Below are 17,167 nucleotides of genomic sequence, written 5' to 3' on the forward strand. Positions count from 1 at the left end.
AAAATATAAATTTTACCACCTATGAAATTGTGAATTCCATCATTCCTCCTGTCGGCACTGGGTCACGGTAGGTTTCCCATTGAGACAAATGGTTGTCATCTCGTGCGTTCTACGCAGGTGGGTCCAGAGTCGTGGGTGTTTGTGAACTCCCGGCACCCACCTCTCTGCCTCTGTGCCTTCTTCTCCGCCTCTGGCCACCAGATGGCATTCTGGAAACATTCTCAGCACCAGTTTCTGCTCCAAGACTTTTCTGCTTTACTTCCAATCGGCCTTCCTCCCTCGGGTTTCTCTGTTCCCCTCCAATCCATTCTCCAGAGGGGCTTTCTGGAGGACAAGTCTGTGTGACCTCAGGAATTTTACCTAATCCTCTCTGCTGAGGTTTTTCACCCGATGGCATGGGTGTGCAGGTGGCATGAGGCGGCATAGGATGTTGAAACCCAGGGAGTCATGAGAAATGAGCTTTCCAATTGAAGGGATGAATGCAAGACCACCTTCACCATTTGCAGATGAGGCATAAAACCTGGAAAACGATACAAGGTGAAAAACTGTCTCCTGCATTGAGAACTTTCTCTGTCCCAGCCACTGTGCCACTTCAAGTATCATCTCACTGAGTTCTTACCACAGACTCCTGAGATGGGCTACAGCCACACTCTACAGAGAAGGAAACTAAGGCTCAGAGAGGGTAAGTGACTTGTGCGCTGTCTCCAAGCAGGTGAGTGTCCTGTTTGGCTCCAGGCTCTGCTGCAGGAAATGACCCCTTGCTGGGGCCCATGGGCATCAGGAGGAGGGTACAACACCTCCAGTAGTGCAGTACAGGGTGAGAGGAGAGGGTGTGGGGACGAAATGGCACAAGGGAAGGGATAGTGTGGAGGTGGGGCTTAGCCTAAGCCGGTCCCTTAGCTACTCCTGTTCTAACAGCCACAGGCCTCCAAGCCAACACGGCTCCTGATTGGAGTCACTTTTGTCCCAACGGAGTACCTCTGGCCTCAAGGACTCAGCTGCAAACACCCATCTAGGGGAAGCTGGCCCTTAGTTCCCAGCACTTGAAATGCTTTGTAAACCTCAGGACTCAACCTTGAAGTAGGGTGTAAGTCTGGGAGAAGGCTGGGGACGGCAGACTGAGGAGGGAGCTGGGAGGCAGCAAGCCATCTCAAAGGGCACCCAGGACTGCCCCCTCATCTCCTTCCTGGACCTTGCCTCTGCGAGGAGGGGTGTGTGAGGAAGGCACACCCTAAAATATCCTGAAGGAGTTGGGAGGGCAGCAAGGGAGTATCATTTGAGAGGGCTCTGCCATAAACAGCAGTGGGGAGAGAAAAATGGGAGGAGGAGAGGGGAGGGGAGAGGAAGGTGTGGGAGAGGGAAACGTCTAAAACCTCCGAGACACAGGAGCTAGAGGCTGGGGGATTCCCCAGACAGGAGCTCAGGCTGCACCAGATGCCGAGAACAATGGGCCTCTAGGCTGAGAAGCAGGAAGGGAAGGGGGTAGCATGTGATCAGGTCAGGGAGGTCCTTGTGCTTCAGGAGCCAAGACCATGGGCACTCACATTGGTCCCTGTGGGCAGGGACTGCCCCGGGGCCTGTGTGAGAGCCAGAGCCAGCCGCAGGTGGGAGGAGCTGTGCAGATCCTAACAGCCACTGCTGACAATAACGTCATCGCCTGTGACTTGGGCAGGGGCCGGGCCCTTCATACGTCATTTCATTTCTCCTCACAATTTCCTGCTGGAGAGCTACTATTCTTATTCTCATTCACACTCTAAAAAGGAGGAGGTAAAAACCCAGAGAAGCTCGGTGACTCGTCCCACACATCTCAGCTGATAAGCTGCAGAGTCAGGATTTGAACCCAGGGAGTTTGGCTATGATGACTGCTCCCTTAATCAAAGCTGCTTCCCATGCAACAGAAGTGGGTGATCAGGACAGAGTCAAGATTAAAGGTAGATGAGTGTAGGAAAAAGATCAGAATGGGAGAGGAATAATGCCAGACACAAAGAGAGACAGGGAGCATGGCTGTCCAGTGCGCCTCAGACCCTGGGCGGCAGGCAGGGCCTCAGGCTCTCTGCTCACTCGGCCACACAGGGGCACCGTTTCCCTCAGTGGCTGCCTTGCTGTGTGAACAGCACCTTCCCATCCAGCCTGTCCCCAGAGCCCCTGCCGCATCCTCCTCAGCAGCAGGCTGCTGGGCTTCACGGGAAGCGGGAAGCGTGCTCTCTTTCTCTAATTGGCATTGAAACTCACAGCCCTCCCTTTTCCTGTAGGTGGGGTTTCCATAGGAAAAAGCTGCTTCTCTGTTTCCCCAGCCTAGCAACTGTTTGAAAGTCAGATCCCCACATCCTGCTTTACTGGGTCAAGTCCCTCTTGGACCGGTTCTTGCCCATCATTGGCTGGAGTGGACCAGCGGATGCCCCTGTTCTGGGTCTCCCCTGGCAATCTTACTTCATCGGTGCTGGGACCTCTCGGATCTCTTCAGATGAAGATGGCCTTGCCTGAGGATCCTACTAGTTTCACCATCATCTAATTATGGGACAAGTCTGTGCCAGCAGGTCTGGGGGCAGGAGAACGGGGCTAATCAAGCCCCCCCAGAAACACTGGAGGACTTCCCAGCCTTTGAAGAACTCGAGCAGTTTCTGAATCTAGCCCATTCCGGCGGTAAGCATGATGCAGCTTCTGCAACTTTTGCTGGGGCTCTTGGGGCCAGGTGGCTACTTGTTCCTTTCAGGGGGTTGTCAGGAAGTGGCTACTCTCACTGTGAAATACCAAGTGTCAGAGGAAGTGCCGTCTGGCACGGTCATAGGGAAGCTGTCCCAGGCACTGGGTTGGGAAGAGAGGCATGGGCAAGGGGGGGCTGCCTTCCAGGTCTTGCAGCTGTCTCAGACGCTCCCCATCCAGGTGGACTCTGAGGACGGCTTGCTCAGCACAGGGAGGCGTCTGGACCGAGAGCAGCTCTGCAGGCAGCGAGATCCCTGCCTGGTTTCCTTTGACGTACTTGCCACGGGGGATTTGGCTCTGATCCATGTGGAGATTCAGGTGCTGGACATCAATGATCACGAGCCACGGTTTCCCAAAGACGAGCAGGAGCTGGAAATCTCTGAGAGTGCCTCTCTGCGCACCCGGATTCCCCTGGACAGAGCTCTGGACCCAGACACTGGCCCCAACAGTCTGCACTCCTACTCCCTGTCTCCCAGTGAGCACTTTGCCCTGGATGTCATCGTGGGGCCCGATGAGACCAAACATGCGGAGCTCGTGGTGGTGAAGGAGCTGGACAGGGAAATCCACTCGTTTTTTGATCTGGTGTTAACAGCCTATGACAGTGGGAACCCCCGCAAGTCAGGCACCAGTTTGGTCAAAGTCAACGTCCTGGACTCCAATGACAACAGCCCTGTGTTTGCTGAGAGCTCACTGGCACTAGAAATCCAAGAAGATGCTGCCCCTGGTACTCTCCTCATAAACTTGACTGCCACAGACCCTGACCAAGGCCCCAACGGAGAGGTGGAGTTCTTTCTCAGTAAGCACGTGCCTCCAGAGGTGCTAGACACCTTCAGTATTGATGCCAAAACAGGCCAGGTGATCCTGCTTCAACCCCTAGACTACGAGAAGAATCCTGCCTATGAGGTGGATGTCCAGGCAAGGGACCTGGGTCCTAATCCCATCCCAGCCCATTGCAAAGTCCTCATCAAAGTTCTGGATGTCAATGACAACGCCCCAAGCATCCACATCACATGGGCCTCCCAGCCATCGCTGGTGTCAGAAGGTCTTCCCAAGGACAGTTTCATTGCTCTTGTCACAGCAAAGGACTTAGACTCAGGAAACAATGGTCTGGTCCACTGTTGGTTGAGCCAAGAGCTGGGCCACTTCAGGCTGAAAAGGACCACTGGCAACACGTACATGCTGCTAACCAATGCCACGCTGGACAGAGAGCAGTGGCCCCGATACACCCTCACTGTGCTTGCCCAGGACCAAGGAACCCAGCCCTTATCGGCAGAGAAACAGCTCAGCATCCAGATCAGTGATGTCAACGACAATGCACCTGTGTTCGAGAAGAGCAGGTATGAAGTCTCCACTAGGGAAAACAACCTACCCTCACTCCACCTCATTACCATCAAGGCTCATGATGCAGACTTGGGCATTAATGGACAAATCTCATACAGCATCCAGGACTCCCCAGTTTCTTACCTGGTAGCAATTGATTCAGACACGGGAGAGGTCACTGCTCAGAGGTCATTGGACTATGAGCAGATGGCTGGCTTTGAGTTCCATGTGATTGCAGAGGACGGGGGACAGCCCCGGCTCTCATCCAGTGTCTCTGTGTGGGTCAACCTCCTGGATGCCAATGATAATGCCCCAGAGGTGATTCATCCCCTACTCAGTGATGGGAAAGCCAGCCTCTCAGTGCTTGTAAATGTCTCCACAGGCCACCTTCTGGTGCCCATTGAAACTCCCAGTGGCTTGGGTCCAGTGGGTACTGACAAAGCACCACTGGCCATGCACAGCTCCCAGCCATTCCTTTTGACGACCATTGTAGCAAGAGACGCAGACTCGGGGGCAAATGGAGAGGTCTTCTACAGTATTCGGAGTGGGAATGAGGCCCACCTCTTTGTCCTCAGCCCCGACCTGGGGCAGCTGTTCATCAATGTCACCAATGCCAGCAGTCTCATTAGGAGTAAGTGGGAGCTGGAGATAGTGGTGGAAGACCGTGGCAGCCCCTCCTTGCAGACCCAGGCCCTGCTGATGATTTCGTTTGTCACCAGCACGGACCACTTGAGGGACCCAGCCCCTGATCCTGGGGCCCTAAGCACATCGGTGCTGACGGTGATCTGCCTGGTTGTCCTGCTGGCCATCTTTGGGTTGATCTTGGCTTTGATCATGTCCATCTGCCGGACAGAGAAGAAGGACAACAGGGCCTATAACTGTCGTGAGGCTGAATCCACCTACCGCCATCAGCCCAAGAGGCCCCAGAAACACATTCAGAAAGCAGACATCCACCTGGTCCCCGTGCTCAGGAGCCAGGTGGATGAGCCTGGTGAAGTCGAGATGCTCCCCAAGGATGTTAGCAAAGAAGCAATGATGGAAGCAGGCTGGGACCCCTGCCTGCAGGCCCCCTTTCATCTCACACCAACCCTCTACAGGACCCTGCGTAACCAAGGCAACCAGGGAACGCTGGCTGAGAACAGAGAGGTGCTGCAGGACACAGTCAACCTCCTTTTCAACCATTCCAGGCAGAGGAACGCTTCCCGCGAGAACCTGAACCTTCCTGAGCCCCAGTCTGCACTGGGCCAGCCCCGTGCAAGGCCCCTGAAAGCGGCAGGCAGCCCAACAGGGAGGCTGCCTGGAGACCAGGGCAGTGAGGAGGCCCCCTTGAGCTCACCAGCCTCCTCTGCAACCCTGAGGCGGCAGCGAAATCTCCACGGCAAAGTGGCCCCCTCGAAAGAGTCAGGCCCCCGTCAGATCCTGCGGAGCCTGGTCCGACTGTCTGTGGCTGCCTTTGCGGAGCGGAACCCCATAGAGGAGCTCACTGTGGATTCTCCTCCTGTTCAGGTACCTTGGTGTGGGCAGCTCTTGCTCTGGTCACCCCTGGACCACTACCAACAGCATCAGACACCACCATTTTTCACAATCCTCACAGTCATTCCCTAGGCTCATCAGGCACTTCATGGTGCATTGTGTGCAGCTGTTCAGGGCATAGCTCTAGGGTCAACAGAGTTGAGCTGTGTGATCCTGGACAAATTACTTACTGTCTCTGAGCCTTAGTTTTCCTATCTGTAAAATAAGAATGACTATAAGAGCATCTGCCTCACAGAGTTGTCCTGAGGATTGGATCAGTTAATTCCTAGATAGCTCTTGCTCAGGGAGCCTGGCACAAGTAGACACACAGCAAAGGTAGGGACTAAGAATAAAAGCTTCGGAGCAAGGCTGCCTGGGTTCAAATCCTGGCTCCTCTTCTTTCTAGCTGTGAACCACAGAGAAGTTACTCAGCCTTTCTCTTGAAGATGTCCATGTTAATAGTAGTCATCTCCTAAGGCTGCTTGTAGACAAAGCCTCTAGAAGACTGTCTGACACATAGACAGCACTCAGCCAATGATCATGATGACTTCTGCAAAGCCCCTTCCATCCCCAGCGGGGCAAGCCCCCTGTGAAGCAGGCTGGCACGGCATCATCGCCCCCAGGCTCAGGGGCTGCACATCGCTTTTTTGAGACCCCAGAGCTAGCTGCCTGGGTCTGCGGGATGGGGCAGTGAAAACCACCTGGAAACTTGGGAGTTAGGCAGGTCTGGGTTCAAAGGTAACAGTTATTTAGCAGCTGGGTAACCCTGAGCCTCATTTTCCTCATCTATAAAATGGGGGTCATGATGCCAAACTCACCCTGTGTCTACCTCCCAGGGGTTTGAGAATTAAATGAGATGATAAATGGCAAAGTGTCTAGAGACCTAGGATTTATTAGACACAAATGGGAAACATTTGCAGAGATGGTGCCTGATATTGCACTCATATCTGCTCCCTGGCATTCCAGATAATTTTCCCTGTGCCAGGCTGCCCGACCAAATCATGCTTCTGTTTGGCCAGGCCATCAGCTAAGGCTTCCTGTGGAGCAAGGACACAGCTTCCTTCCCCGCCCCCTCCCCAGGAAGCCACCTGGAGAGGGCCCAGCTGCTTTCTCAGGAGTTTTGCCCTGGGCTCTATGGAGCCCCAGAGATTGCCTGGAGCCATTCACTCACTCCCTAATTCATTCATTCATTCATTCATTCATTCATTCATCAAATGCTTCCTGAATGAGCTCTTTGTGCCAAAAAAATGGTTCTTAGTAAATAGAGATGGTAGAGAGCAGGCTCTGTGGTTGGCCCCAGGGGGGTTATGGAAAGAAGGGTGCCCACTTGGGATCAACTTGAGGGTAAGAGGAAGTTCACCTAGCATCTTTTTAGCAGCACAGTGCCACAGTGAAGTCAGATCCAAGTTCAGATTCCAGCCCTACCCGTCATTGCTTGTAGTCTTTGTGAGCCTCAGGTTTCACGCCTGCAAAATGGGTGTGATGGTATCTCTTTCCTTGGGTTATTGTAAGAATTAAATGAAATTACATACTACTTGACAGTTATTAAATGCTTATCATAAGATCTATTAATAAATGACATATACTTTTACTCATTTAATCTTATAACCACAACCACTGTATGATCAGTATCTTATTATTATTCCCTTTTTACTGCTGAGGAAACAGGTTCAGAATGCTTAAGTAATTCCTCAAGGCCTCATCAGGGGGAACTGTGGCAGGGGCAGATTTAGGATTTGAACCTGAGTCCAACTGACTTCAGAGTCTGGGCTCTAAAACTGAACTGACCTTGAATGACAGTGCTCAGCTCAGGGGATAGCACTCAGGAAAGGTCCCTGAAATATAGGCTGTCACTTGGGAAAAGGGTGGCAGGTGCCTCAGGAGGTGGGATCTTCCCTCAGGCAGGCAATGGGACCCTGAGCCTCCCGAGTCACATTGGAACCCCAGTGCTGGACACCTTCCCTTCCAACTCTCCTCTGAGATTGGCACTTTCTGCCTTGCCCAGAGAGAAGGAAGGGGCCTTCTCAGGGAGGAGTGGGGGTGGGCTCAGGAGGCAGACGCAGTGTTTCTAGGAGAAATTACCCAACCTTCTTGCATTTGTGGAGCATTTTTTAAAGATTTTATTTATTTATTTTTAGAGAGGGGGAAGGGAGGAAGAGAAGGAGAAAAATATTGTTGTGTGAGAGAAACATTGATCGGTTGCCTCTTGTATGCTCCCTGATTGGGGACTGAACCCACAACCCAGGCTTGTGCTCTGAATGGGAATCGAACTGGCGAACTTTCACTTTGCAGGATGAAGCCCAACCCATGGAGCCACACTGGTCAGGGTTGTGGAGCATTTTTAACTTTCAAACCATCTAATTAATACTGACAATTAGATTAATTAATTTAATTAATTTCTAGCTTCACCTCTGAGGTGAGAAAAGGTCTGAGTAGGTCTACAAATCTGCTGGACATTATACAAGCTGGAAATGACCTTGAGCTAGAACCCAGTGTCCCAAGACTTGGTCTGTTGCCTCCTCCCTTTTGAGGCCCTGCAGGGTCTAGCCCTGACATCCTGCCCAACTTCTGCCCCATTCTCCAGGCATCTCCCCTGGCCTTTCAGTGTTCAGGGCCTTCCGTTTGGAGCGCCCTTCACCCCGGGCCCAGACCATTTGCCACACCCCACTGGAGCCTTGGGGTCTCAGCAGAGGTGCCCAGCATGCAGTATGAACTCCATAAACCCTTGTAGAAATAAGTGCATAAACCCCTCCCATTTCACCCCACAGATTCCTCTTTCTCCAAGTTGGGTGAGTAGCCCTCCTCTGCTCCCACAGACCCCCGACATTTCTCCACCTCAATGCAACCCCTATAGTAGCCTGTGCCCTGTCTTCCCTGGCGGACTCTGAGTGCCCTCAGGGCAGACATTGGGCTTTGCTTTCATTCTTGTCCCCATAGTGAGCACAGGGCCTCGGCACAAACAAGCACTTACTAAACACCAGCTGGCTGAACGAGAGCATGAGTCAATGAATGATTACATGACATCATTTTTGCCTTCTCTACAGCATAGTCTTACATCTGGCCACAAAAGTTAGCTTAGTGCTTGAATACTGCTGAAGCGGGGGAGAGGAATAACTCTTCAACATAATTTTGGTCAAAGTAATAATTAATTTATGGTCAGGAAATGCCTTGTTCACCCCCATCCCCATAGATTCCAGCAGGGGCAGGCCACTTGTGGGGGATGAGAGGGGATGAGCCCAGAGGGTCCTCACTCTCCCCCCACAGACACCTGGGACCTGGGATGACAAAGACAAAGCAGGGACCCTGCCTGTGCAGGTCCCAGCCTCTGTCACTGCTCCCTGCTCACCACCCCCCTCTGAGCACACAAACATCTGAAGCTGGAGGAAAGACTATAAAAAGAAAGCGCAGGCATTGAGGGAAACATCCGGCGAGGAAGTATGCTGGGTCGGAATTGTGTGGAGTCAACAGATTTTTCCTGTCTTGTAGCAAATCTCCCAGCTGCTGTCCTTGCTGCATCAGGGCCAATTCCAGCCCAAACCAAACCACCGGGGAAATAAGTACTTGGCCAAGCCCTGTGGCGGCAGGTAAGCGCACGTAGCCCCAGCTTCCCCAGCTTCCCCTCTGGCCTCTCCGCACCCCCACAGTCTCTGAGGCAGTAGGGATGGGTGAGCACCTCCCAGCGGAGGCTCCCCTGGGACAGTGCAGTGGACAGCATCCATCCCCCTAGTCCAGGCCACTGGGTCCTGGAGCAACTGTATTTATAGTATTTACAGGACAGAGTCACTAAGGAAATGACTTCATCCCTAAGGTTCTGATTATCTGTCCCCTGATTGCAGAGGTACTGGGCTCAGGACTTCAAGTCTGTAACTTGCAGCTCTCTTCTCTTGAACTTAAACATAATATGAAGTGGCTAAGGAAATGGGTATGTGTGTGTGTTCCTTTGGGCTGTTCCAGAATTAGACACTTCAAGAGGACATCTAATCTAACTCCTCATTACAGATGGAGAAACTGAGGCTCTAACTAGTTGATGCACCCAGTCATGTGAACTTGAGCGAGTCAGATAAATCCCCAAAATGAAGGTCACCACACTTCCTCGTAGTGGTGGAGTAAGGATTTAATGTATTCTAAGCCCATAGCCCCACGGCTGGCTCATGGAAAGTGTACCATCAATGCTAAGTCCTTTCCTCTTAAAGTGACTTTGTTCAAGGTCATAGAGCCAGTGAGTGGCAAAGCTGGGACCACCTCTCAGGGCACCTGACTCCTGGTTCAGTGCTGTTGCCTTGACAACCTGTAGCTTCTTTTTTTTTTTCTTGTTTTTTCAAGGACAGTGAGAGGTAGTATAGAGCATCGGTGAGTACTCCAGAGTCATAGCAGCTTACATTTGAATTCCCACTGGGGACCTTGGGCAAGCTGCATCATCTTCATGAGTCTCAGTTTCCTCTTATGTAAAATGAGAATGATAACAAAAGAACTTTACAGATGTGAAAGGTTTCATGAAAAGGTGCATATACCCTGCAAAGCATACGGCCTGATTCAGAGTAATTGCTCAGTAACATGAGTTGTTATCATCCTTACTTGCAAACCTGCCTCCTCCCTGCTGATCCCTTCAGAGAAGCAGAATTGTCCAGAGGAAAAACAAACAAACAAACAAACAAACAAAACAGAAAAGACCCCCAGGGCTTAAGATCCCTCAGGGAGCCATTTCTCCTGCTGGGATGATGAGGGGCCAGTCCTGTCCACCCCATGCCAGGAGGTTTCAGGAACTGGCCTCCCCCAGGTGATAAGAGGGGTCTCTGGGGGAGAGGAGCCCAGCGGGAGACAGTAGGAATGGGAAGGAGAGTTAGTCGATTCTGAGTAGCTTTTGGATGTCTCATCTCAGCAGCATCCTCTATAGATCTGCTCTTCTGGTCTGGGATTTGGCCTCAAATAGGGAGCAGGGAACATTCAGTCACCCAGTCCACAAAGTATGAAGTAGCTACTATGAGCTGGGTCCTGTTCTGAGCCCTAGTGAGAGGGCAGGGAACAAGACAGATAAAACTGCTGCCCTCACCGGAGTGCACACTATGACAGAGGGGTCAATGGGTGGGTGGGTGGTTGGACAGATGGAAAGATGGATGGATGGTGGATGACTGCACTGGCTCAACCGAAGTTACTCATCTCCTACTCTGTGCCAGGCGATGTGAAGAAATGGGAGGGACGATAGTGAGTAATCACACAATGCTTTCATAGTCACTTCTGTTTGCTGAGTGCTCACAGTGTGCCAGGTGCTGTGCTAAGCTCTTTACATACAACATCTCATTTTACCCTCACCATGCCCCTTGAGTTGGGTGGCATAGACTCAGAGTAGGCAGGAGGGCTGGGATCAAGTAACTCAGGCCGCTCTGACTCTGAAGGCAGAACTGTGGGTATCCAGGGGCCTGTGCAGACCAGTGAAGGCTGGCATGAACAGAAGAGTGTCCATGAGCTGGAATGAATGAACCTGTGTGTGAACTGTCTCACTTGTGGGCTGAGTGGGTTTCCTTTGCAGGAGTGCAATCCCAGACACAGAGGGCCCAGGGGCTAGGGCTGGGGGACAGGCAGAACCGGACCAGGAAGAAGGACCTTTGGACCTTGAAGAGGACCTCTCTGTGAAGCAGCTGCTAGAAGAAGAGCTGTCCAGCCTACTGGACCCCCACAAAGGTAGGGACTCCCCAAGGTCACCCCAACTCTCCTCCTGACCCCCACACTCACATGCCCAGGCTTCAGAGTCCTGCTCTAACCCACTGCAGGGAAACACAGCCGTCCTGTGTCTGGGGAGAAACACCAGCAATATTTGACTTCTCCTGGAGCTTCAAAGGGTCTCTGTTTGTTTAAAGACCAGATTCTGCCTTGATTATTCATTTTACAAATCATCATAAGAATAGTGAACGATTGCTGAGCTCTTGGAGTGTGCCAGGTACAGGAAACATCTTCAACACAGTATCTCATTTAAGCTTCCCAACAGTCCTTGGAGGTAGATATTATGTGCTCCAATTTAGAGATAAGCAAACTGAGGCTCAGCGAGGTAACTTGGCCTGCCCAGAGTTGCCTAGCTCATTACCGACTGAGGGGAGCCAACCTGGGCCTGCCTGGCATCAGGAGACCCCACCCCCTCCTGAACCACTCCTTTGAATTTCTTTGGTGTTCAAATGTCCTTTTACTCTGAGAACTGAGTTGACACTTTAATGTGCTAACATCTCTAGGGGAAACAGAAAGAACTTTCTTCTAGAGAAATAATTGGTTTGGAAAATAGATACAACACGTGAACTTTAATTCAAGAGCCTGCTAGCTGGCCCCGCTGCGGTGGACGCCGGTCAGCCCCCGTTAGGGTGCACCCACAGGCCCGACCTTCCCAGGCCACGGTGTCGTTCCTGTAGCGAACAATCCGTTTCTCGACTGCGCACATCCGGTGCGTTCCGTCTGGCTGCACACGCGCTGCAGGCATGGCAGGCACGGCCTTTCCTTGGTTAAAAAAATATATGGCTAACATTTCTTGAGTGCTTTTAACGTGCTAGTCCCCGTTCTCAGGGCCTCCTGAGAGGCTCCTACGAGACAGGGACTGTTCGTGATGCCCATCTCATAAAGGGAAGATCTGACGGGCAGGGGTGTTAAATAGTCTTCCCGGGGTTGTGCAGCCAATGGTTATTGACACCGGCAGTGTGCCTCTAATCTGAAATTAAGTAAAATTAAATCTGATTAAAATTAAGTGTGTGTAAAGTAGAAAGTTCAGTTCCTCAGTCATACCAGCTACACTTCAAGTGCTTGGCAGCCGTGCGGGTTAGTGGGTACAGCCTTGGACAGCACACGTATAGAAAGTTTTGCAGGACTGTACTGTCTAGAATGTAGAGCTGGGAGGTCTACCACAGCAGCCACTAGCCACGTGTGAAAATGGCTAGTCTGAACTGAGATGTGGTGTAAATATAAAATACACTCCAGGTTTTGAACACTTAGTATGATACATATATTATCTCAATGATCTTAAAATGCTCCATTGCTTATGAGATAAAGTAATGACATTAAGTATGAAAGTGTTTTATAAATTAATTTCATGTTTTCTTTTGACTTTTTCAAAATGTAGCTACCAGAAAATTTCAAATGACCTCTGTAGCTCACGTTCTGTCTCTATTGGGCAGCTCAGCATGGGGTTCAGTTCCCATGTGGTCCTGCTTCCCTACAGCTCAGAGGGCAAGACGCATAGGGGGTGGGGTTGGGGGTGAAGAGGGACACAGACGCCTGAGCTGCTCATAGGCCTGGACTTTGATGAGGCCCCCGGTGAGGTTGCCACGCACTGGGGTCTTGGGGGCATCTGGTGAAAGCCCTGCCTGAGGATGTGTTGACGACAGTACCTCCTTAGTTGTGTGAGTTCCCTGGGTGCTCACGGCAACTGAGATGAGTACTGCTAGCTCACCACTTTGTGAGAGCAAAAGGAGGTTCAGAGAGGTTAAGCAATTTTCCCAAGGTCACACTGTTCAAAAGAAGCAAAGAAGGGAAATCCAATCCAGGTCGGCCCAGAGCCCACCTGCCGCAGAGGGAATTTGCCGTCAACTTTCAGCGGTTCGCATGCGCCCCAGTGATTTTCTCATTCCAAGCTTCATTCCTTCTGAGGCTCTCTGACCCTTGTACAAGGAAAGGCCTAATTCCGTAACAGCAAGAGTTCCAACCTTATTACCCCAGAGTCTCAGGAAACTAAGGTTTACATTTCCCAAACGTCCAGGGTTAATATTTATGTTCATTCAATCATGCAGTAAATGTTCACCAAGTCCCAGGCGTGGGCTGGGCCAGCTGGGACGGGGCCTGCCCCGGCCTCACAGGCTGCACAGTCCCACGCTCACGAGGCAAGATCGAGACTCATTTAGATCAACATAAACAACAATTAGCTGTATTTTGAAATAACTTTTCCAAATCACATAAGCAATATTTAGTTAATGTAGAAAAATATAGATAAAAAGAAAATAAATTACTTCTGCTCTGGATAATTTCAGTTAACACTTTCACAGGTCTCCTAGGCTTTTATTCTATGCACCGATTTAATGTTTTATTTTTATTATTTTTATTTTTTTTCCCTTTGCATTGAATTTATTGGGGTGACGTTGGTTAGTAAAATTGTACAGGTGTCAGGTGTGCAACTCTATAACACATCATCTGTATATTGTGCTCTGTGTTCACCACCCCAGGTCGAGTCTCCCTCCATCACCATTTACCGCCCTTTACCCTCTTCTTCCTCCCCACCCCCCACCTTCCCTCTGGTAAGCACCATACTGTCGTCTGTGTCCACTGCTTGTTTTCTTAATCCCTTTACCTTTTTCACCCTGCCCCACAAACCCCCTCTCCTCTGACAGCTGTCAGTCTGTTCCCTAAGAGTCTGTTTCTATTTTGTATGTTAGTTTATTTTGCTCATCAGATTCCACATATGAGTGCAATCAGATGGTACTTGTCTTTCTCTGACTGGCTTACTTCACCTAGTGTAATGCTCTCTATGGCCATCCATGCTGTTGCAAAGGGTAAGATTTTTTCTTTCTTTCATTCTTTTTCTAGGCCAAGTAGTATTCCATTGTGTAAATGTAGCACAACTTTTTAATCTACTCATCTACTGAAAGACACTTGGGCTGCTTCCAGATCTTGGCTATTGTAAATAACACTGCAATGAACATAGGGGTGCTTATGTTCTTATGAATTAGTGCTTCAGGCTTCTTTGGATATATTCTGAGAGCTGGAGTTGCCGGGTCACAAGGCAGTTCCATTTTTATTTTTTGAGGAAACTCCATACTGTTTTCCATAGTGGCTGCACCAGCCTGCATTCCCCCTAACAGTGCGCAGACTTCAAAGCTGTTCACCTTAAACAAACATTAAATACAAGTCCAACTAGATCTTGTGCTTTTTTTTTTTAAAGACATAGTTTCTTAACCACAAGACACTCTTTCTTCTGCTTGGGCCTCTACCATCAGGCCTGGGACTAACTTTTGTGAAGGGAAAAAAGTGTGATGGTGGCATTGGCAATCTAGGAAAGTTTTCCACTGCCCTTTTCCTGGGACAGCCCGTAGAGAGCCAGCCCCTTCCCAGCCTGCCTCTAGGACAGGGTTTCCTGTAGCTTCAGAGCTTGGGGCCTGGTGGTCACAGTGCACACCTTAGCAGGCCTGGGAAGTCCAGAAGCCACGGATGGGCGGGAGCCTGGGGCATCCAGCAGGAGGAAGGGCCAGCTCTTCCGAGTGGAGAGGGTGGTGCAGTGACAGGGGACTTCAAAGCCATCAGAACTGGGGTCCGGTCTGGATTTGGTTGCCTAGTATATATGTGACTTAACTTCTTAGAACTTCATAGTTTACTCATCCATAAAATGGGATAGTACTCTTGACTCCAAATGCTGTGTGGAAGTTAAAGGAGACAATTATGTAATTGCTTGGCACAGGAGTACCTAATAAGCGGTCACTATTATGCGTACAGACAGATGGCAGCACCAAGCCAGAAACTCCAGCGTTGGCTGAGAAAAGGGGTTTTTCCCCACTCAGCGGTGCGCCTGGCCGTAAGGGATGGGTGAAAGACACTCTGGTGCCACACTCCACCGACGCAGCATTGTTTAGCAACAGGCCAGTTTCTGGCTCGAGGCCTTCCTTCCGCCTCCTCCTGCCCCCGCTCGCAGGCAGCTCCAGTCAGCCCCCTTCCTGGCCAGTGAGCTTCCCCGTCAGGGCCTCTTCCTTCCTGTCCTCCTCCAGCTGCCCCGTCCGTCCCCTGCCATTTCCCTTCCCTCCTTTGTTCAGAACCCTTGCCCTGCCCACATCCCACCGTCGTCCACCCTGCCCTTCCGTGGGCCCGGCCCTCACTGTCCCCTCTGCCCTCCTCGCAGGCCTGGCCCTGGACCGGCTGAGTGCCCCAGATCCTGCCTGGATGGCCAGGCTCTCTCTGCCCCTTGCCACCAACTACCGTGACAACGTGTTCTCCCCGGACACTGCAGCCTTGGAGGAGCCGAGGACCTTCCAGACGTTCGGCAAGGGGTCGGGACCAGAGCTGAGCCCAACCGGCACGCGGCTGGCCAGCACCTTCCTTTCTGAGATGAGCTCGCTGTTGGATATGCTGCTGGTGCCGCGAGCCAGTGTGCCCGTGGAGGCCGCCTCCGAGGTGCTGCGGCGGCTCTCCGTCTGCGGGAGGACCCTCAGTCTAGACCTGGCCACCAGCAAGGCCTCGGGCATGGACATCCAGGGGAGCCCAGGTGGAAAGACGGGGGCCGAGGGCAGGACCAGCCCCAGCAGCAGCAGCAGCAGCAGGGGCCTGTGGATGCAGGAACAAGGGGCCCCAGGAGATACTAGAGAGTCCAGGCCCTGAGAATCCTTGGACATGTTCTGGTTTCTAAAACTGTTGAACTCACTGAGCAGAGGAGGCTCGAGAACTTCAGGTTGACTGAGGCCACCCCACAGAGTGGGCAGGGGCCTAAGGACTAACAGCTGGCTCACCAAAGCAGCCCCTTGTCAGGAGCTAGCTCTGCTGCTGAATTTTTTGGAGGATGCAGATAGTTTGCGGCTGAGATCGTGTTTGCTGGCAAAACACATGTAGAGCACAGAGGGCCAGTCCTCCAGTGGAACAGATGCTGAGGAGGGTCACAAGCAGGACAAGAATGGCCTTGTTGCATACTGGAAGACAGGGGGCTGGATCCTGGGGTGCCCGGCAAAGCTCTGTGACCTACTAATAAAGGCAAAGCAGTAGCTTGTTCTCCTGTTTACACCTCTCAGGAGGGATGAGTAACAGAATGATGGGTCTTCGTCCTCCACTCCCCGGCGAGAGGATCAGACTGGGCCTGGACAGGAGCGGGTCACGTTGGGGTTTGCTGCACAACAGTGGACACGTGTGCCCTTGACCCCACTCCTCTGTTGTCACATTATCAAATAATATGCTTCTCAGCTGGAAAATTAGGGCTCAAAGTGTGACTATTTATAGAGCATTTACATGAGCCAGACACCAGGCTTACAATAGGACTTAATTAATAATTTCTCAACAACCCTGAGTGGGAGGTGCTATTATCCCCATTTCACAGACAAGGATATGAGTTTTGGAGAGGCTGTGTCTCACCCAAGATCCATCAGAGTAGACACAGAGTCAGGATTTGGAGCCAGGTTTGACCAACACCAAAACTCACACCCTTCACCTTGACACTAGACCGCTGGCCAAGGAAAAGAGTGGAGAAGCCCCCACGGGTGAGCTTTCGGCAGTGGTGGACTTGTCTGAGCTCGCCTCCACAAATGCTGCTGAAGAGAGTTACTTCCGAAGCCATGCAGGCGGCCTGTCTTTACACTCCCGAGCCCCTGAATGAGGGGGACTTGGGTCTGACCTGACACAGGCCGGGGCCTCTACAGAATCCTGTCCTTTCCCAGTGAGCGGCCCTTTGGGTACAGAAGCCCTCTTTCCAGAAACCACCATTCACAGGTAAATCTTCCTGTCACAGCAGGTTAGGGCTGGTGAATTCAGGTGTGAGCGGAGGGTGTGTGAACTGGGTCCGTGAAATCGACACTGACAGCAGCGAACCTTCTAGAGGAGGGGGAGCGAATGAACAGCAAATATTTTCCCAAGGCTCAGCCTCACAATTTTCTTGGAAATTTCCAGGTTGTCATTCAGCTGGCTTCTTAATAGC

At 51.5% G+C, this 17,167-nt stretch overlaps 1 protein-coding gene across 1 annotated transcript; it reads left to right on the forward strand.

Moving 5' to 3' along the window:
• The first annotated feature begins 2,318 nt into the window (after nucleotides 1–2,318).
• On the forward strand, nucleotides 2,319–16,244 carry PCDH12 (protocadherin 12). Its single transcript, XM_045819596.1, has 4 exons — nucleotides 2,319–5,529; nucleotides 9,022–9,119; nucleotides 11,063–11,214; nucleotides 15,392–16,244. The coding sequence occupies exons 1-4, from the start codon at nucleotides 2,650–2,652 to the stop codon at nucleotides 15,865–15,867; spliced, it is 3,606 nt and encodes a 1,201-aa protein (XP_045675552.1). The 5' UTR covers nucleotides 2,319–2,649; the 3' UTR covers nucleotides 15,868–16,244.
• Nucleotides 16,245–17,167: the final 923 nt, after the last annotated feature.

Source organism: Phyllostomus hastatus, unplaced genomic scaffold (genome assembly GCF_019186645.2).
Source record: "Phyllostomus hastatus isolate PE091 unplaced genomic scaffold, TTU_PhHast_1.1 phas_contig_150, whole genome shotgun sequence".
Lineage (NCBI taxonomy): Eukaryota > Metazoa > Chordata > Mammalia > Chiroptera > Phyllostomidae > Phyllostomus > Phyllostomus hastatus.